Source organism: Phascolarctos cinereus, unplaced genomic scaffold (genome assembly GCF_003287225.1).
Source record: "Phascolarctos cinereus isolate Bilbo 61053 unplaced genomic scaffold, phaCin_HiC Scaffold_4;HRSCAF=312, whole genome shotgun sequence".
Lineage (NCBI taxonomy): Eukaryota > Metazoa > Chordata > Mammalia > Diprotodontia > Phascolarctidae > Phascolarctos > Phascolarctos cinereus.
Window position 1 is genome coordinate 661,133,084 of NW_027555847.1, and position 21,256 is coordinate 661,154,339.

General features: G+C 43.9%; 1 protein-coding gene across 2 annotated transcripts in view; it reads right to left on the reverse strand.

Moving 5' to 3' along the window:
* Positions 1-5,596: 5,596 nt before the first annotated feature.
* Positions 5,597-21,256, reverse strand: part of DNAJB1 (DnaJ heat shock protein family (Hsp40) member B1) — a 30,626-nt gene continuing 14,966 nt past the window's right edge. The window contains exons 1-3 of one of the 2 annotated variants that reach the window (XM_020979936.2): positions 9,570-9,835; positions 7,507-8,087; positions 5,597-7,057 (exon numbers count right to left, since the gene is read on the reverse strand). In XM_020979936.2, the coding sequence (XP_020835595.1) occupies positions 6,827-7,057; positions 7,507-8,087; positions 9,570-9,780 (1,023 nt within the window). In that variant the 5' untranslated portion in view covers positions 9,781-9,835 and the 3' untranslated portion in view covers positions 5,597-6,826. Of the gene's footprint in view, positions 7,058-7,506; positions 8,088-9,569; positions 9,836-21,256 lie in introns of those variants that run through there. The other variant, XM_020979937.2, reaches the window with a different exon arrangement.

Below are 21,256 nucleotides of genomic sequence, written 5' to 3' on the forward strand. Positions count from 1 at the left end.
CACCTGGGTTTGGAAGGAGGCAGAAGGGGGTGTGGTAGGGACCACAGGAGACAGACAAGGACTATAACGCAAGGGCCAGCTTGCTAAGGGATTGAAGCTTTCCCAGACCATAAGCAGGGTGCAGTGGGAAAGAACTCTGGATTTGGAGTCAGACCACACTTTATTAGCTGTGTGATTTTGGATGACTTGCTCCACCTCTCTTGAGTTTTCTCTGTAAAATATAAACCTAACACCTTTCCCTTACCAAATTTACTGTTAGGGGCAGCTAGGTGGTGCACTGCATAGAGCACGGGCCCTGGATTCAGGAGGACCCGAGTTCAAATCCGGCCTCAGACACATGACACTTACTAGCTAGCTGTGTGACCCTGGGCAAGTCACTTAACCCCCTTGCCTAGCCAAAGGAAAAAAAAAAAACAAATTTGCTGTCCTATGACCTGCTCCAAACTTGTCATTTTATGGATGGTTAGAATAAACCCCAGAGATTAAGTAGCACAACTGAGATTCAAACTCAGTCCCCCCCCCCCCACACTATAAATCAATCGGGGCATTTTGCCTCTAAAGGCTGCTTCCCAGTTCTAAATCCTATCATTTTATGACCTCTTAAGATACTTTGCTTAGGGGCAGCTAGGTGGCGCAGTGGAGCACCGGCCCTGGAGTTCAAATCCAGCCTCAGACACATAACACTAGCTGTGTGATCCTGGGCAAGACACTTAACCCCATTGCCTAGCAAAAAAACCCACCCAAACAAAAAGATACTTTGCTTAAAAGTAACAACACCATAGTGTCACCATGGGAAGGGCAGGGAGGAACCATGAGGATGAGAAATAGGCTCATCAGGAAGGGAAGAGAAGAAATAAGGTGGAAGAGAACCGGGCTGGGAAGGGGGCATCTGGCCATCCAAGGATTTAGAGCTGGAAGGGCAGTAGGAGATCAGCTTTGACAATCCCCTCATTTTACGATGAGGAAAATAACTCGCCCAAGATCACACAAGTAGCAAGTTAGAGAAGTGGGATTTGAATGTAGGTCTTCTGATCTGCTCCACCCTTACCCCCCCATTCTAGGATGCAGTTTATGGATGTGTCTGAATGAACCACCTCAGTGCGTGTGGTGCCCTTCGTGAGCCTGTGTGCAGCCTCCAGCTCACCCAGCCAGCCCAACAGGATCGGGTTGGGCAAGGGCACTTCCGGGAAAGGAAACCTGAGGCAGAAAGGCCGGAAGCGGAGGCGGGGATTCAGGACAGACTCCAAAGCCAAAGGAGTGCCTGGCAAACCTCAGGATAGCATGCTTGCAAGCTCTGCTCAAGGAATGGAGCGGGGCTATTCAGATAGACCTTGGTAATAGCTAGGTGAAAGCCTCACTTGGAATCAGTTAGGCTGACTTAACTCAGAGACATTGTGGTCCAGTGGAAAGAGTCCCGGATTCAGCCCCAGAAGATTTGGCTTCAAATTTCACTTTTTGGCACTTGTTACTTATGTGACTAAGGCAAATCACCTGACCTCTGCGGGCCTCCTCAGTTTAATCATCTGTAAGATGAGGGGGAGGCTGGACCAGATTAATCAATCAACCAGCACTTATTAGAAGCTCACTGGGTGCCAGGTCCTGTGACACAAAGAAAGGCAAAAGTAGTTCCTGCTCTGAAGAGGCTTAAGTGCTAGTGGGGGAGACTGCACGTAAATAACTAGGTATGTGAGAGATACGTTCAGACTAGGTTGAAGAAATCATCACAGAGGAAGGTTCTAGCAACGAAGCGGTGCTGGGAGGAAAGATGGAGGCAGGAAGGGCCCCCTTTAGAAGGTGATGTTTGCACTGAGTCTTGAAGGAAGCCAGGGATTCTAAGAGGTGGCAGGTCAGGAAGGTGAGAGCTCCAGATCGGGGGACAGCCAATGCAAAGTCATGGGGACAGCATACAGAGTACCGTGTTCGAGGTGGAGAGAGTAGGCCAGCGTTAGCTGGATTGCAGAGTGGGTAGAGGGGAAGTAAATTGAGAGAAGGCTGGAAAGGTAAATTTGGGAATAGCTTTAAATGCCAGAGCAAGTGGCCTTAGATAGCCTAAGATCCCTTCTAGCCCGAAATCGATGATCCTTCTGAATATTGTGTAATGAAGAGAACACGGGACAGCTAGGTCGCACGGTGGATTGGGCACCGGCCCCAGAGTCGGAAGGACCTGAGTTCAAATGTGGCCTCAGACACATGACACTCACTAGCTGTGTGAACCTGGGCAAGTCACTTAACCCCAACTGCCTCACCAAAAAAGAGAGAGAGAGAGAGAGAGAGAGAGAGAGAGAGAGAGAGAGAGAGAGAGAGAGAGAGAGAGAGAGAGAGAGAGAGAGAGAGAGAGAGAAAACACTGGATTGACAAGCAGGAGACCTAGGTTCAAACTGACTTTAATCAAGTCACTTTATCACTCTCTGGGGGGGTTACTTTCCATCTATAAAATGAGGGGACTGGCCCCTTTCAGCTCTAAATTCTTTGATTCTTTGTCACTGACTTGATTAAGGTTGCTTTCCTAGCTGGATGAGAGGCATTGATTAATATGGATGGAGTCCTGGAGGAAGACTTGGGTTTGAATCTTGCCTCAGAAGCTTAGCAGCTTCCCCCAACCTAATCTCTTTGAGTTGTTTCATCTATAAAAGGAGAATGATGGCACCTGTTTCACAGGGTTGTTATGAGGCTCAAATGAGCTAACGTATGAAAAATGTTTTGGAAAACTTTAAAGCCCTGTAGAAAGCTGTGCTATTATTATTAGAGATTGTATGAGGGTGCCTTCCAGCTGACAGTGTGATTTTGGCCCTGTCTTTGTGGAAGATCAAATACTTGCATGTAGACCTAGAAGCAGGGGTGGGGAGAGGGAGAGCCTAGAAAGATGTAGGCTGCCTTTGGCAAAACATTTCCTGAGCCTTCGAGAGTCACCGCCAGAGGCCAGGCAGGGAAGAGAGCTCTCTAAGCTGCTGGTTACCAGGCCAGATCACTGGGGCCACAGAGGGGTTAGCTTTAAATCCCAAAGCTCAGCAGAAAAGGGCATTATCACCCTCAGCTGACAGTACAGCCACTGAATTCCTTTCAAAGCCAACCTCCAAGCTTACTTTACATGAGCATCAGCTTCCTTCCTCTAAAAACTGTCTGTGACTCCTAACCTGGCCCTTGTCCTAGAAGCTTCCCTACTAAACCCTGGGAATGAGTCAGATGCATAGAGAGGGGAACCTGTAATATCAATGAAACCAGAACAATAATAGGAGTAAGATCTAGAGCTGAAAGAGTATCGAGAAATCATTGATTCCAATCCCTATATACATAGGAATAAAGGAAAGCCTACATGAGGTTGTGACCTGTTAAAAATTTTGCACACAGTAGGTAGGCAAGCTGGAGTTCAAGCCTGTGTCCTCCGGCTCCAAATCAGCTTCATTCCATGATTTCCATGTGCATGTGGTATGGGTAGTGAAGCTAACCAAAGCTAATGTATGTATCATATATCTCCCTGTATCTATCTATCTATCTATCTATCTATCTATCTATCTATCTATCTATCTATCTATCTAGGTAGATATATATGTATATACCTGTCCATCCATCTATTTATATTGTATCCCATCCCATAAAATGTAAGCCCAAGAACAGAAACTGTTTCATTTTAATCTTTGTACTAACACAATACCTGGCACACAGTCAATGATTAATAAATGCTCCACTGATCCAATTTTCATGCTAGTACAGTCATAAGCTGGGAGCTGGGCAGATGGGCATTAACTAGAGCTTTAGAATCAAGCTCAGAATTCGAATGCAATGGGAGATCTGGGTTTGAATCCTCACAGATATTACCTGCACCTTACAGGGCCAGGTAGGAGTTAAGTGCTTTGAGAACAAACATGAATTGATGCTCAAGGCCTCATGAGCCTCAATGCTGGATGCAATAGCACAGCAAACTAGAAAAAGCATGTAACCTGGAGTCAAAGAGAGAGGGTTCCAATATTACTTCTGGAGCTTCTGGTAGTTGACCATGGGTCAGTAACTTCATCCTTCCAAACCTTTTTCCTCATCTGAGAATGAATTTAGTATTGTCTATCCTAGAAGACTGTCTCCACATTCAAGGAGTAAGAATACATGGAAAGTCCTCTGCCAACCATGTGAGATGTCAACCATCTAAAACTGCAAGGCATGCCAAGTGTTATCTCCTGTGACCTTCACAGCAGGTCTGGTATGGAGGCTCCAGCCCTCATTTTATGGAGGACTTGCCCATGGTCACACGGCCCAAAGCTCCACATGTCCAGGTCTTTCCTACATTTGGTCATCCTTCCAGTATGCCATGCTTCTATTTGTAAATCATGCCTCACCCCCCCCCCCCGCCCCCAGACAGCCGGATAAAGCAGGTGATTGGAAAGGATTTCAGTCTCAAAGGAAAATACCTTACATTTTGCAACTCCCAACAAAAAACTGCTTAAAACCTTCCCTGTGTGGCCTGGGTTAAGGAAGTCACATCTCTTTGATCCTATTACCTAATTTGCAGAATGAGGGATTGGACTAGATCAGGAGTGGGGAACCTTCAGCCTGAAGGCCACATGTGGCCCTGTAGGTCCTCGAGTGTGGCCCTTTGACTGAATCCAAACTTCACAGAACAAATCCCCTTAATAAAAGGATTTGTTCTATAAAACTCAATCAAAAGGCAGCACCCAAGGACCTAGAAGGCCACAGATTCTCCACCCCTGGCCTAGATTATCTTTCAAGGTCACCTCTATTTCTTTGCCATTGAACATAGGCCTTCTTTTTCTATTTCACTCATTTCAGATAGAGGTTGTTGGGAATATCTCCCCCAGGGTTTAGTGCGAACACTTCCTGGCCAAGAGTTACCTTGGGACTGATATTAGCAGCGATGCTTTAGAAAGGAGGACTGATAGTTTTGTGAACAAGGGGCCTCAAGAGTTCATGCAGTCCTCTTCAGTACGTCAACTCCTTGAGGACAGAGATTGGTTTATTTTTTGTATCCTCACGATATAGCACATAATAGGTGTCTGACAAATGCTTGTTATGTTGATTGGAAGTCTTCAAGCAGAAGGCAGATGACCATTTGTTGGTGATGTTATAAAAAATTACTGGTTGGTTTCAGTGTTGGACTAGATAGGTATAGATAGGGGACTAAAAAATTCTATCTCAGGTTAGCCCTAGAGCAGCAAAACAGCAGGCATTTACCCTATTTTGAGAAGAAAAAAAAATCTACTTTAAAAAATTTTCATTAGGGTCACTCTATGTAGAAATTCCCCAGGTAGAACTAGGAACATGGTGACATTCATTAACAACTCGGGTAACTATTGCTTCTCAATCACTTGGTTTTTAACGTTTGATTGAACTGTATACAGGCCTTCCAAGGGGGTGGTGGTAAGGACCACTGTAGAATTGGTTAGATAGCAGTCAAAAGCCCTGGAATACCTGAAAAAGTCAGCTAGAGGATCTTTTATCAAGGACTAAATCTTCAGGCCCTGAGAAGCCAAGTTCCCCTGGTCCCTTCCATGTGTCCCTGGGTAGTACCCCAGCCCATCCCACCCCTTCCAGTCCCCTCCCTCCAGCTCTAGAATACCCCTGAAACAGAGTCATGGGAAGGCTCTCCTGTGGTTTAGCATCAGTCTTTAATCCTGACGTACTGCACATTGACAAGTCATATGCTTTGGTCTCGTGTCTGCAGCAGCAACCTTACAATTAAATCTATAGGCCTGAGCACCAGACCCATTTCCAGGGAAGAGACAAAGTTGTTCCAAAAAAAACAACCCCCAAAATTTCATTTTAATTCCAATATGGCCCCACACAGAAAGCAGCAGCTGTAATGCATTGGGTTTTTTTTTTAAGTGCACACCAAATTTATACAGATTTATACAAAAATTATTTACAGAAGTTCCATGGTGCTCCCATATCAGAAGCAAAGACCCTTTTATCAAAAGGGATTACAACTAGGGCTGTGCTAAATTCAAAAGGATTGGATCCCTTTGAGAGAGTCCAGAGTCCATTTGTTCAGATTGGGTCAGGGGTTTAAGGGATTTGAAGGGTCAATGCTAAATCCTGTACATCCCAGGTGGGCCAAGAAGAGGAAAAGACAACAACGGACCTCAGCCTATGAATGGGCTAACAGAGAAACGACTATAGAGAAAGAATTAGAATGCCCCACTGGTTACCCAAGTCAAGTTTCCCATTTTCTCCCTTTCTGTTGGATTTTGGACACCAGTAAGGCAATTCTGAAGGTAAATTATAAGGTTTCAATCTGGGACAGCAAGAAAGGATGTAATTATTTTTGGAAGCAAAAACGAGACACATAAAGACAAAGTTGGAATAAAATACATATCAGTAACACCACAAACAGCAATGAGGAGCAGAAATGGTCTTGCAACCAGGACTGTACTCCAGGCGGACATCAACTAACACTAAGAGCCAAAACTGCTAAAGAACAGTAGAGTCCAATTGTGGGTCTAATGCTTTCCATCTAAAGGAGGGAGTGTATATATGGGGGTAGCTGACAGAGCTCAGGGTCTGAGCTAGAGATGACAGAAAACTTGGACTGTTCTTGGGAAAAGGGGTAGGAGGCTAGTTATACTGGCACCATTTAAAGAGGATCAAATTCCTTGGAATGCTTGTGTACTACCCCATTACCTGTGAACCTATTGTTTGAAAAACCACTGAAGCCTAATGCAAGACTTTGAAAGATTGTAATATATTCTCTGGAAACATTCAGCATATGAAAACCCTCTGTGGTCCCTCCCACCTTGGGGGCCCACAACTGTTGGAGATGGTCCAGAAAACCTTGAGCTTTGGAAATGTCCTTGGTTCAGTCCTTAGAGAGCAGAGATTGCTATATAGGCAGGATCTGCTCCAGGACGGTTCTTGAAGACTGGGGAATTCTGTCAGGGAAATTCACTTCAAACTCAATAATGAGGTCCCCACGTTTCTCTGGTGTTTTGGGGAGGGGTAGGCCTTCTCCAGGAACCTTCCGCCTCATTCCGGGCCTGATGACATCCTTGAACACTATGGGTATGGTCCTGCCATCCAGCGTTGGGACATTCACTGTACAGCCACACAGGGCCTAAAAACAAACACATATGATTAAACAGATGAACAACTAAGAGGGAAAGAATTCTTCTCTAAAGACAGCTTCTAGGGCTTACAAAGACTGACTGGGTAGGGATGACTCTTTGCTGAGGTTAGTAGCTAAGGCTTTCTCTTCAATTTGTCTTATATGAACCCCTGTACTGTTTCCAGAAAGTGTGGCACTGTTTGCACAGATCGGCATGACTAACCATACAGACAATCAAAACACATGATTCCTCTCTAAATTGTCCTGAGAGATGTTTACGTCTCCAGTAAGAGAGCATAGCATATATACACATGGTATACTAAACCTGGAATCAAAAGACCTGGTTTTTATTACTGCTGATCACTTTCAGGCCACAGGTGTCTTTCTCTAAGGTCACTAAACCCCAGAATCCTATGACTATAAACCACAGCTGTATGTTTATACAGGTCCTGCCTTACCTCACGGAGGGTGATCCTTGCTGGGTAAATCACATCAGACCCATCTCTCTTAAATATATTGTGTGGCTTGTCCTTTAAAACAAAGACAATGTCAGCTGGAATGTTGGTTGAGGTTTGGTCCCCCTCTTTTGGGAAGGTAATCTTGGTCCCCTCTTTCCACCCTCTTTTTACTTCGATGGTCAGGATCTTGTCCTCATTGCGGATACTCTTCCCATCGGGGTTAAGCCGCTTGTGGGAGATCTTCATCTTTTTAGTACAACCACTATAGATCTCCTCAAGTGAGACCCTAAGGTCGTGGGTAACAGGGGGATCCTGTTTTCGACGGCTGTGTTCCTGGGCTGGACGGGGTCGGCTAAAGTTCATATTAGTAAAGCCACCCATGCCCATTGGGAAGCCAGAAAATGGGTCATCAATGTCCATGCCTTCTTCCCCGTTTCGTTGACTAAAAAAGGTGTCAAAAGGGTTTCGGCCACCAAAGAACTCAGCAAACATGGCATGAGGGTCCCCATGGAAAGTGTAGCTGAAGGAAGCGCCGTTAGGCCCAGTACTGCTACCACTACTAGGGCCACCACCCTTCAGTCCTGAAAAAGGAAAAACAAGAATTCAAATTGTTGGCCAAACAAAACAGCTCTTCTTGTTCTAGAACTCCCTCCTCCCCAAGGAGAGAGAACCTGGGCATCACTAGGGAATTAAAAAGCATTGCTTTTCTGCCCCATTTTCTAAACTCCTGTTTTTTCCATTTAGAATCAGGACACAGAGTATGTTAGCTATAAATAGGAAGATGAAGATGCTAGGTTTTTGCATCCTAGCCTTGGACTGCTTAGCCTGTGAGGGAAATTGCTAGAACATATTTTAGTGCTACCCCGGGAAATAAGGGTTGAGAACATAACAAGAGTATTATTAGCTTCTATTCTCCATGCCTACATTTCAGCTGGTTACTCCCTGAAGTCAAGATATACAAGGTAACCCAAAAGGTCTAATGCAGTTTTAAGCTGTACTAGCTTAAATTTTCACTAAGACTTCTGTTGAATGCCTCTATATGATCCTTTTTTCTAAATGGTAAAATGTGCAATTCCCAGTTGCTTAAAGTTAACCCTTTTAAAGGATGGCTACTGTTTGATCCTGATGCCCTTTGAGCCTTGACTGCCACACCAGTACTTTAAAGTCTTTCCCCTGTGTCTTTAAGGTCGATAAGATGCTTAGAAAAACCATTTTTACTAGAGCTGGAAAAAAAAATTAACCCTCCCCTTCCTTTTTTCAAAGCACAATTCAAACAGCCAGAGCATCCTCCAGTTCTGCAACGCCTGTAATATGCTTCACATCCCAGACATCCACATCTTTTTCTTACCGGGATAAGGCAGAGAAAAGCCCCCACGCTGATTGCTAGATTCAGGAATTAGCTTAAGCTATCATTAATATTCTCAGGTGAAAGCATAAGAGATGCATTTCCAATATATATCCTCCAGGGGAATGGCGCTAAGGGAAGTCATCCAACAAGTTTGCCAAGGAGTGGGGAGGAACAAAAGTAGACCCCGCCTAATGTACTTGTAGATCCTCTGCCCACACCCAAAGGCCCACGATAAAACCTGACAATCCTTCCTGCCTCCGGTCTAACTTCTCTTTGGGAATGACTAATAAACATGCTAGAAGCTTCTACGGACATGACAGCCAGCTGGTGAGCCAGCCAGGTCTCCACCTCTCATCGAAAGGCTGCCAATCGGAATGCAGAGCAATGCAGCCAATGGGTACGGGGGCCGGGGGCTAGCAGCCCCACCGCGGAAGAAGAGGGGAAAAAGTAACTCTTGTTTACTGCAAAACCCACATCGGAGCCCAGAGGCGGGCGGGGGGCGAGCAAACGTCAGAGGCGCCCCATCTCCCGGGAGCGAGGCTCGGGGCTGACGGCGCAGGCTCGCAGGAGCCTGGCCTCGCTGCAAGCGCCGTCCCCAAGGCCCGGCGGCTCCGAGCTTAAGAAGGCGCCTGGTTTTCCGGAGGCGGCTCCTTGCAGCGCCGCCCGGGCCGCTCTCAGCTGACACCGCTCCCGCTCCCGCCGTCCCCCGACTCACCCTCCTCCCCGTAGCGGTCGAAGATTTCCCTCTTGCGCGGGTCGCTGAGCACGTCGTAGGCCTCGGCGATCTCCTTGAACTTCTCCTCGGCGCCGGGCTCCTTGTTCTTGTCGGGGTGATAGCGTAGCGCTTGCCGGCGGTAGGCTCGCTTGATCTCTTCGTCCGAGGCGCCCCGGGCCAGGCCCAGCGTCTGATAGTAATCCTTACCCATGACCCCCACCCTCCCGCCGCCGTCCCTACGGCTCCGCCGCCGCCCCGGCCCGGACGCTATATACCCGCCCGGCGGAAGCTTCCAGAGCCCGCCAGCCCTCTCCAGAACCTTCCGCTCTGCCCCTCGCGTCGCACTGCCCAATCCCAGGCGCCCGAATCGTAACACGTGATCTTGGGGGCGGGGCAGGATTGCCAACGGTTGCAGGCTCGAGACTCACTCCGCCTTCTTTGCTCCTCCCTTTTTTGCTACGCCCCCGCCCCCCACGGAGCGCGAGTCAGTTCTCCCGCGGCCTTCTGGGATCCCCGCCTAGTTCAACCAGCTCCCCCCCCTCGGCCCCGCCTTTCTGGAATTCCTATTCTTCTAGGGTGTCGGAGACACCGCTTCTGTGCCCTTCCCACACCTGGGGATCAGAGCAAGCCCCACCCCTCGGGCCAGGCAGTCCCGCCCCTTTGCCTGGGGCTCAATCATAGATTCCGGCTTAGAGAATTGAAAAAGACTGGAGATCTGGTCAAATGTCCTTGAATAGAAAAAGAAACTGAGGCTTGGAAAAGGGGAGGCACTTATTTCTGGGCTGTTTTCCTTTTGTCTCTGCCTAACAGACAGCAAGCCTTTAATAAATGTTTGCTGTCTTGAAGCGGCTAGTAAGTGGCAGAAGGAAGAATCTGTCTTTTTCCACTCCAAATTCATAGCTTTTTCAAATAGGATTCAGTTTAGCTCTACATTTCTCTCCTAACACTGCCCACCGCCCTGGTGCAGGCCCATCACCTGGACTATTGCACCAGGCTCGTGTATCTGTCTGCCTCAAGGGTCTCCCCACTCCAGTCCATCTTCACTCAGTTCAAATGCAGAAGGGACCTTCCTAAAACTCAGATCTAACCATGTCATACACCCCGTGTCTCCCTATCACTTTCAATATCAAAGAGAAAATCCTCTGGCGTTCAAAGTCCTTCATAACCTAACCCTCCTCCTTCACCTTTCCTTTTTTTTTTTTAAAAACACTTTCTCTCTTAAACCATTAACCATGTACTCGTTGATTCACAAAAAGATACTCCATCTCTCAGCTCAGGGCATTTTCTCTGGTTGTCCCCCAGGCCTGGAATACTCTCCCCTTCAAGTCCCAATTAAAACCCCATCTTCTACAGGAAGCCTTTCCCAATCCCCCTTGATACTAGTACCTTCCCTCTATTTATTATCTACAATTTATCTTGTATACAATTATTTGCATGTTGTCTCTCTCTCATTAGGCTGTTAAGTTCCTTGAGAGCAAGACCTGTCTTTGTGTTTAACACAGTGCCTGGCACATAGCAGGCATCCAATAAATGCTTGTTTACTTATTAAGTGCTTACTAAGTGCCAGGCATAGACAAAAAGAAAACAATCTGCCTTCTAGGAGCTTACATTCTGTTGAAAGGGAGGGGAAGAGAATAAGGTAGAGAAGTAAATGCAAAGTATATACAAAATAACAATAAATTGGGGGGCATTAGAAAAGGTTTTTTGTGGGAAGTGGCACTCAAGCTGAAGGGAGTCAGGGATTCTTAAATGTAGAGGGGATGAAGGACAGAATTTCTTGCCTAGGAGACAGCTTGTTGCAGAAGTAGGAAAGCAGACATGTCTATAAAGAGAACATCATCAAATAGTTGAATTTGGCTAGAACAGGGGGTGAGGAGAGGGAGGGAGAAAGAGAGAAACATGAAATCAGTTTAGAAACGTAGGCTGGAGCCAGACTGTGAAGCGCCATAGGAGTCTGCATTTTATCCTGTGACAACAGGGAACCGCTGAACCTTCTTGAGCTGGGAAGGGACATGGTCAGACCTGTTCTTCTTTGGCAATGGTGTGGAGGAAGAAGTGGAGAAAGAAGAAAGTAGAGGCAGGAAGAGAAATTAGGAGGCTACTGAAGTAGGCAAGGCATGTGCTAATGGGTAGGTAGCTTGTAGCTTGTAGCTTGTATGGATCTACAGGAGGGAATTCATATCTGCAACTAACTGGATACAGAGGGTGGAAGAGGGGAAAGAATTTAGGATCACTGTAAGGGTGAGAATGTGGGTGACTTTGAAGGACTATATACAATATGATCCTGACTCAACAAACATTTGAGGGACAGCATCCTGGAGCTGATTCCCTTGACCCTCCAGATCCCCATCACAGCACTAGGTTCCATTTCTATGCACCTGACCTTTTCTCTTCAGAGAGGTCAAAGAATTTGGCCCAGCTCACCCAACTGGGAAACATGATCTGAGCCAGACTCAAACCCAAGGTCTTCAGTGCACTTTGCTCCACGTGCTGCTTTTCTGAATTTGTTGAAGAATCAGGAGGATTATAGTATTTAGTTTATCTAGTCCACCCTTTCATTCTAAAGAAAACTGAGAAAACTGAAGTCCAGAAAGGATAAATGACTTGCTCAAGCTCATAAAAGTAGTAAGTAACAAATAAAAACTTAAGATCTCTCCAGCCTTCGATTCAGAAGCATTCACCCTTTTTAAATGTAAGGCCATACTGAGAACAACAACACTAATAGCAGCAGGCATTTATAAATCATTTTAGGGCTTGCCAAAATACTTTACAGATATTATCTCATTTGATCTTCAAAATAAATCTCTGAAGTGGGTGCTATGAATATCCTCATGGTACAGATGAGGAAACTGGGGCAGAGGTGAAGTGATCTGCCCAGGGTATCTGGGGTCCCATTTGAATTCAGGTCTTTCTGACTGCAGGCCTGGTGCTCTGTCCACTACACCACCTTTAGAATCCCTTTTGTGCCTCTTCATTGAGGTCTGAACTCTAGAAAAGGTCACTTCTTGCTCCTTTACACTATATTGAAGATGATTCACTTCTAGTTCATATAAGCAGGCTAATCCTTGGACCTGGCCTCTGAGAGGGAGTCTGAAGAACTGGAGAGGGCTGGATTGGTGAAGTAAACTGGTTAGAAACACACCCAGTTCCCTGGAGTGAAGTCAGTGCAAGCACGTAGCCTTTTCAGGGGAACTTGCTCTCTTGGGAACCTTGGAGCATTAGGGATGTGGCCTGATGAGGGCTCCTAGACCAAGTGAGCAGCTCTAGAAAGCCTGGCATGGTGGACAGTGGAGGAATTCCTGGGCAACAAAAAGTTCCTAGATCAACCCTGGGTTCAGAACAGAGGTTTGGTAATGGACAAATCTATGATGTAAATTTTGCCCTTCACTGATACTGTGAATTATGTGGACTGCTAGCAACACTAAGCACTTTCTCCTTTCAAGGAGGTTCTCAGCCCCTGGGTAGTACTATAAATTTGGAGGAGTATAGATCTCTGAGAGAGGTAGAACACACTGAAGAGGAAAGCATGGTCCTGACTACATATGGCTTTGTGTACAAGTCCTCTGCAATTTCCGTAGGGTTAAATGAAGTCTGTCTTATATGCCAAGTTTTGTTAGCCTGAGTACTTTCAAGGAAGCTATGTAGGCTTTTTCCCTTTTATTTTTCTAGACATGATCCAAATCCCAAGGGAAATCCTTAAGTTTAAGGATTTTAAGCAAGAGTCAAAAGGAGCAATATTTAGTAAGAGAAGCTCCAAATATTGAAGCTAGTCCGTGTAAACACAGAGCTTCACTTCTGGGCCACAGGTTACAAAATTATAAGACATCCTGGTGTCAAGACAATTGAGCTCTCTCTTTTTTTAAAAAAGGCAATTGGGGTTAAGTGACTTGATCAAGTTCACACAGCTAGTAAGCGTCAAGTGTTTGGTCTGAGGCTGAATTTGAAATCAGGTCCTTCTGACGCCAGGGCCAGTGCTCTATCCACTGCACCACCTAGTTGCCCCTGAGCTCTCTTCTCCAGAGAGACATAACACTGGATAAGTAATTTAATTTAATCCCTTGGTTTCCTCATTTGTAAAATGTGGATAATACTTCCCAAACTTTTTGCACAGGGTTGCTGTATAATCAAATAAAATAACATATTTGAAAGCTTTGAAAAATCATTATTATATTTCAATATTTATATAAATAGTCCTAATTGCTCATCTGAGATTCAATCTTATTTCTCCAAGCACCTGCTAGATATCTTTGCCTGCAGTCCTGCTGACACCTAAAACTCAAATTAAAAACTATACTATACTCATAATTCTCCAAACTGAGTAGCACAGTGCCTCGCACATAGTAAGCACATAATAAATGCTTGTTTCTTTCCTTTCCCTCTAACCTTTCTAATTCTGTTGATGGCACCACTACCAAACCGTAGGTGTTATCTATGACCTTTTGTTGATTCTGCTTCCATGATCTCTTTCTTACTCGGTGCTCCAACCCACTCACAGAATCTTAGCATTGGATGGGTCTAACTTTACTAGGAATCCCCTCCAGCTTTTGCTTGAAGACCTTCAGTCAGTGGAATCCACTACCTCTGGAGGTACTTGGTTCCACTTTTGGACAGCTCTAATTGTTAGGAAGTTTTTGCTTATATGGAGCCTAAATATGTCTCTTTGTAAATTTTGCTTGTTCCTATTTCTGCCCTCTGGAGTCAAGAGAACAAGTCTAATTTCTCTTCCACATGAAGGTCTTAGGAACACTGAGGTTAGCTACCAAGTTCTCCCAGAGTCTTCTCTTCTTAAGGATAAACATACCGAAATCCTCAAGTGTTCCTCTATATACAATCAGGAGTAGAGGCCCTTTGCCATCCAGATCACCCTCTTCTAGTCACTCAACAGTTTCTTAATCCCCTTCTAAAATATGGTGCTTAAAATAGAATGCAATATAACTTGATGTGGTGTGACCAGGACAGAGTGCAGCAAATTATTACTATTCTTTAGGAAGCCTATAATTGCATTAGCTTTCTTGGTAGCAGCTATATTGTTGACTCATATTGAGCTTTTGGTGCACTAAAATCTCCATATTTTTTTAAAAAGATGAACTATTATCTAGACAAGCCTCCCCCATTTTGTGCTTGAATGCAAAAATGAGATTTTAATGAAATCTTATTTGATAGAGGCAGCTAGGTGGCACAGGTAGAGTGCTTGGCCTGGAGTTCAAATCTGGCCTCAGACACTTACTAGCTGTGTGACCCTGGGCAAGTCATTTAACCTGTCTGCCTCAGTTTCCTCAACTGTAAAGTCAAGATTATAATAGTACTTACCTCCCAGGGTTGTTGTAAGGATTAAATCAGATATTTATAAAGTGTTTAGCATAGTAACTGGCACAAAGTAGGTGCTTAATAAATGATTATTCCTCCTTTTTGTTACTGTTTAGTGAACTAGTCATGTCTAGTTCATTGGCCCCATTTGAGATTTTCTTGGCAAAGATACTGAGCGCTTTGCTATTTCCTTCTCCAGCTCATTTTACATATGAGGAAAATGAAACAAACAGGGTTGGGTGACTTGCCCAGGGTAACACTCCAGGCCCAGAGCTCTGTCCGTTGCACCACCTAGCTGCCCCCATTCCTCCTCTTATCCTATTTAGTTTTATTGGATTCAGTCCAATGTCCATGCTTATGAAAATCTATTTGAGTCCTGTGTCATTCACTGGTTAGCTATTTCTTTCAGCACTGTGTCATCTGCAAATTGGATAAACATCTATCTATACTTTTATCCAAGCAGAAAATCAAGTATAGATCCTAGGGGCCATCAACAAGAGTCTGTTCTAAGTTGACACTTGAGCCATTAATGATGATTATTTTGTTCTGGCCATTCAACCTTTTCTTAAATTGTTGTGAAGAAGCAACATGGAGAGGGCTGGACCTGGCATTAAAAGACATTTTGGCTTGAATCCTGGTTCTGTCACCTACTATATATGACCTTGGGCAAGTCCATTTACTTCTCTAGGCCTCGGTTTCCTCATTTGCAAAGAGAGAGGAGACTGAACAAGATGACCTGTGGCATAGCTTCCTGATCTAGATTTATGACTGTATTATCCCTTCCAGCTCAAAATCTATTTTGAGTTTACTGTTTAATCCATATCTTTTTGATCTGGATAGCAACAGACACTTTGTCAAACGCTTTGCTAAAATCTAGTAAATCTTTCAAAACAAGGAAATGACGTTAATCTGACCTAATGTACTCTTGATGAAGCCATACTTACATTTTGTGATTATTTTTTCCTTTCTCATATGTTAACTATTTCCTTAACAAAATGTTCTAGAATTATATTGCAAACTTTATTCTCTTCTATTTTTTAAAAATTGGGACAGTTGGTCTCCATTCCAGTACCTCTAGTTTGCCATGATCTTTCAAAGATCATATCTGCCAGTTCTCTGAAAATCCTAGGATTCAGGGAAATCTTAGTCAAGTGACTTGAATTTAAGGGCAGCTTGGCATTCTTTCAAGATTTCCCTACTTGCATTGGCTAATAAAGTTGATGTCCATTTTTTTTTTTGCTGTTCCTTTGCTGTTTCCATAACATTCTTTTTAGGAAATAAAATAGAACCCAAATAAGAGTTGAACAGCTAGGTCTTCCTTCTCTCCATCAGTTATCTTCATCCCATCCATTCCAAGCAGTGGCTGAATATCTTCTTCATGTTTCCTCAATCCCCTCACACACTCCCCCCCCCTCCATAGCTTTAAAACTCCTTTTTGGTTGTTTTCTTTTCCTCATCAGTCTCTTCTTTACAGGACCATGCCATGTTCTTGTATTCATCCTGCCTGCTACCAGCCCTTGCTTGGTTTTTTAGTATGCTTTTAAAATCTAAATTGGTTGGTGACCTCTCTATGTAGACAACTCCATGCTTACCTCCTCATTTGAGTTCCTTTTCTTTGTGGCTTCAGAATTTCTGGAGAGCTCCCCAGCCTTCTTGAGCTGACTTTCCCTTCAGAATTTTAGTCCATTTAAATCAACAATTCAAAGAATGAAAAAGCATTTATTTAGCACTTACTATGTGGAAAGCATTAAGTGCTGGGGATATCTTCTATTTAAGCAGAAAAGCTAGGCAATCTCTGCTCTTAAGGAGCTTACATGCTAGGAGGAAACAACACACGTAGGAGCTTTTAGCTGTGAGTCAGATGGAGAGACCCACTAACATCGCACCATTTGAAGATTCTAAGAATTCTGGTGGTGGGAACTTTATTTTGTGGCTCTTCAGTAATTGTGGCTGCTGAGGAGGTGAGGACTGCAGCATTTGCAGAGGTAGTTGCCAGGTTGCATCTCCATGGTGTTTTCTATCCCTTGAATTGGAGGGTCCATGGTCTGGGGGTGCTGCTCTTTCATAGGCTATTAGGGACTTTCCTGTCGGGTGACGGCAGCTGATGGTGGCAGGGATGTTGGGTCCTTTCTCCTCAAGAGCCGCTCCCCTCAATGACTGGGTGCAGGATCAGGCTGGAAGCAGGGCTGGTGTCCTGCACAGTGTTGCTACTGCTAGAGCTCCTAAGCATAAGGTCTTCCCTGGTGGGCTGCTTTCACCTTGGGTCTGAGGGGTATAAAGTAGAGGTGGTTTGGCTCCTCTGGCACATGTAGCCCCTATCTCCCTCAATTAGTTTTGATGCTTTAGTCATTCAACAACACCTACTATGTGGAAAGTGCTATTTTAATTGCTAGGGATACAATGTAATGGGCATTGATCAGGAAAGTCCCCTGATCAATCTAATAAGTCTTTGTCAGAGGTCAGACCAGCAGCTCCCCATGCATGTACTTTGATGACTTGAGAGGACAGAGAGGGCTTCTGATTGGGTTTCTGGAACTGAGGCTGCCCTTGCAAAGATCTAAAAATGACAGCAACAGATTGTTTGCTGCTCTTTTACCTTGTGGTTTTTTTTTTTTTACCTTTCCCATTCAGAAGACAGATCAGTGCAATGCAGAGAGTACCTGTGAAAGAAAACCCTGGCCTACACACAGAAGCAACCACTCCCCATAATAGTTGTTATGGATGCACAACATATCTCCCCTCTTTCCCCCAAGGCTGCTAGTGGCCCAAAGGATTTCTGGAGGCCTGCAAAAAATGTAGGTTTGCCACTGGGCACTCTCCTATTTGTCATGTGACCTGAGGCAACCAATAATTGTCAGTCTGTCTCTAGTCTAACCTATCTGGGCCAAAGAAATTTACAAATAGCTCAGGTCTGGGTTAGAAGCATATGGCTATATACTGCACTATAGATTTCTGTTCTCTGTCTGAGAATGCCTAAGAAAGAGTCTTTCCCAGACCAACAGAGGCAGCTGATAAAAGTTCATGCAGAAGCACTTGGCAGTAGACATACAATATTCCTGAATCCCAATGTAGAGGAAGGGAGATTTTATTTCCTGGGCAGCATGATTCTATAATCTAGCCTTCTAGTCAGAGAAAGGGGTTTTTCTAGGTAACATGATTCTGGACTGTAGCTTTCTAGTCAGAGAAGGGAGTGTTTTGTGACAGTGACATTCTTGGGGTTTGCCTCATGAGTAAACACAAGTTCAAGAGTATGGAGACCTGCAAAGGACATGGAGAAGAAGAAATCAAAGCTATCCATAGTCACATGAAAAAATACTCTATATCACCACTGATTAGAGAAATGCAAATTAAAACAATTTTGACAACCACCTAACACATATCAGACTGGTTAACAAAATGAGAAATGATAAATGTTAGAGGGAATGTGGAAAGATTGGGACACTGTTGCACTGTTGGTAGAATTGTGAATTGATCCAACCATTCTGGAGAGCAACTTGGAACTATACCCAAAGGGCTATAAAACTATGCATACTCTTTGATTCAGCAATACCACTAACTAGGCCTGTATCCCAAAGAGATCAAAGAAAAAGGAAAAAGGACCTATATGTATAAAAATATTCATAGCAGTGGCAAAGAACTGGAAATGTTGGAAATGGAGGGGATGCCCATCAACTGGGGAATGGCTGAACAAGTTATGGTATATGATTGTGATGGAATATTGTTGTGCTGTAAGAAATGATGAGCAGGATGGTTTCGGAAAAAGCTCATTAGACTTATATGAACTGATGCAAAGTGAAATGAGCAGAACTAGAAGAATACTGTACACAGTAACAGCAATATTGTATGATCAGCAACTCTGAATGACTTACTCTGATCAGTACAATGATCCAAGACAATTCTGAAGGACTTATGATAAAAAATGTTGTCTGTCTCCAGAGAGAGAACTAATGGAGTCTGAATGCAGATTGAGGCATGATTTTTTTCACTTTATTTTTCTTGCCTTTTTTTTCCCCCCAACATGGCTAATATGGAAATATGGTTTACATGATTTCACATTTATAACATGCCACATTTCTTATCTTCTCAATGGATGGGGAGGGGCAGGAGGGAGAAAAATCAGGACACAAAATTTTAAAAAATGTTTAAGCTGAATAAATAATAAATTTATTTTTTAAAAAAAGTATGGTATCTGGTCTGCTGGACAGAGGGATAGTTCCTTTTCAGAGAAAGAAGACAATTGCTTATGTGGCCCCTGCAGTCAATGAAGGCTTAAAGGCAAATCACAGAAGGAGGGGTGGGTAGGAAGGGAGGCAAAGAAACCTTGCTACTCCCGGTTATTATAATGATTTATTTGTATAGTCCAGGTCCAATGGGACAATAGGAAAAGGATTGCTTATTTAGCAGCCCCAAAGCATGTTTGTCTTCTAGGGGAAGATCAAACCACAGGGTGACATTATGTGTCTTAGAAGAACTATACAGGAGAATTAGGGATCTATTGAAATATTCCTTCAGAGAGAGGTTATTATGAATGCTTTATTTATTTTCAGTATCTCAGCCAGAGTGCTGTGAAGCCTTTGTCATCTGCAATTTCTGTGGGATGAAATAAAGGCCATCTTATACCTGATTTACATTTGTTATCTTGAGGGCTTATATGAGGGATGCTAAACATAATCTATACCAAAGTGATATTTGGAGATTCTCCCAGAATAAATTCTGGGTGAAAGCAGAAAGCCAAAGAAAAAATACGACCCTCTTAAGTCAGTTCTCAGGATTGGATCTAATCTAAATGAGCCCAGAGCTCTGGGAGGCCCTGAACCATAGGCTATATAAAGACAAAAATGAAATAATTCCCCCTCTCATGGAGCTTACATTCTGCTGGGGGAAGGTGGTTATAACATGTACTTATCCTGTCTCTGACCTCTGAAATCTGCCCTACTAAATTCTAGAGTGAATGTCAGACTATGCTCAACTTTCTTCTCTATCACAAATCCTCAAGTTTAATGTTGACACTTACTCTAAGGTTTTCATCATTTCTATTGTAACAACCAATTCTTCCTTGGTGATTAGATCCAGAATAGAATTTTCTATTCTGCTGTTGGCTGCTGTACCTTTTGAAGGATGAATTATTAAGGTGAGGAAGAGATAATTAGCTGCTCTGCTTTTGGCAGAGAGTAAACTTTAGTTAGTAAGTTAACGGAAGCTCCCCATCACTGCTATATCTTGAATGCTGCGTCTCTTTTCTTTCTCTAGTGAAGTGGTCTCCAGCAAAGTCCTATTGTTTCTTCCTTGCACTGCTTTTCACTCAAATGCTCTTCACAATGCTTCTCTCCTCTGTTTCCTAGATTTCCTCATGAACATATTTTCTTAATATGGTGTGCCACTTTTTTCTTCCATCCCATTTTACTTATATACTTATTTCTTTGGAATGCAGTGCTTACACAGAGGTACCACAGTCTCAGTGGCTGACTCAGGGACTGGGACTGATTGAGGCTTCATATTCCTGCTAGCCTCTATGAATTTGCATAAACCATGAGTCATGGCTCTCATCCCACCAAGTCTCAGTAATCCATGAAGTCAAATATGCCTCCTTGCATTAGGATCTTCTATTACTCATGCTTTGCAATTGTGAGTATACAACTGATGATTTTATTGCTGGCTCATTTCTTGGATTTCCTCTCTTGTGAACTTCTGGGTCTCTGTGATAGAATGAAAAATTTCTGTTTTTTTGGTCCTCTCTGAGATCCCTAAGACTGGTAGATAAGAGTCTGCCTCCGCTTTGCACATGCCTCTTCCTTCTGACTAGCACTCCTTCCTTCCCATACCCCCCTGCCACTTCTCCTTTTCTGGAATCCTGAATCTTCTTATCTTGAATCTTATATGCCTGTCAACTTCAAGTTTTATATTGTATTCAACTGGGCTCCTCTAATCGATCCCTGGTGCCTCTTTGCTTATGACATCAGAGGCAGGTGCAAAATCAGACATGCCTCCCAGATACCCCACTCCTCCCTATAATTTCCCCTACCCCATACCTTATCACCTAGCAACAATCATATGTGAAGGATGGAATCCAGACATCTTCATACTGAACTAAAGAGAAAGAGGATATCTTGGCTATATACTAATCCAAAGGGTAGCCTCATACAATTCTTAATCCCTTTCCTATGCCTGCTATGGCCTAAAGATCACAGCACTTGTGGGCCCAATACCATTCCACACACCTCACTTTACTTACTGAGACCTAGTTGTATTCTTTGTTCTGAATCTTTCTTCTCTTGCATGTGGCTACCTCATTCTGCCCTCACTCCCTCCCCAGGTGTCTCAAATTATGCCTAAGGTTAAAACACTCTAGTAATAAAAGGTTTATGGCTTTTAGCAGTAGC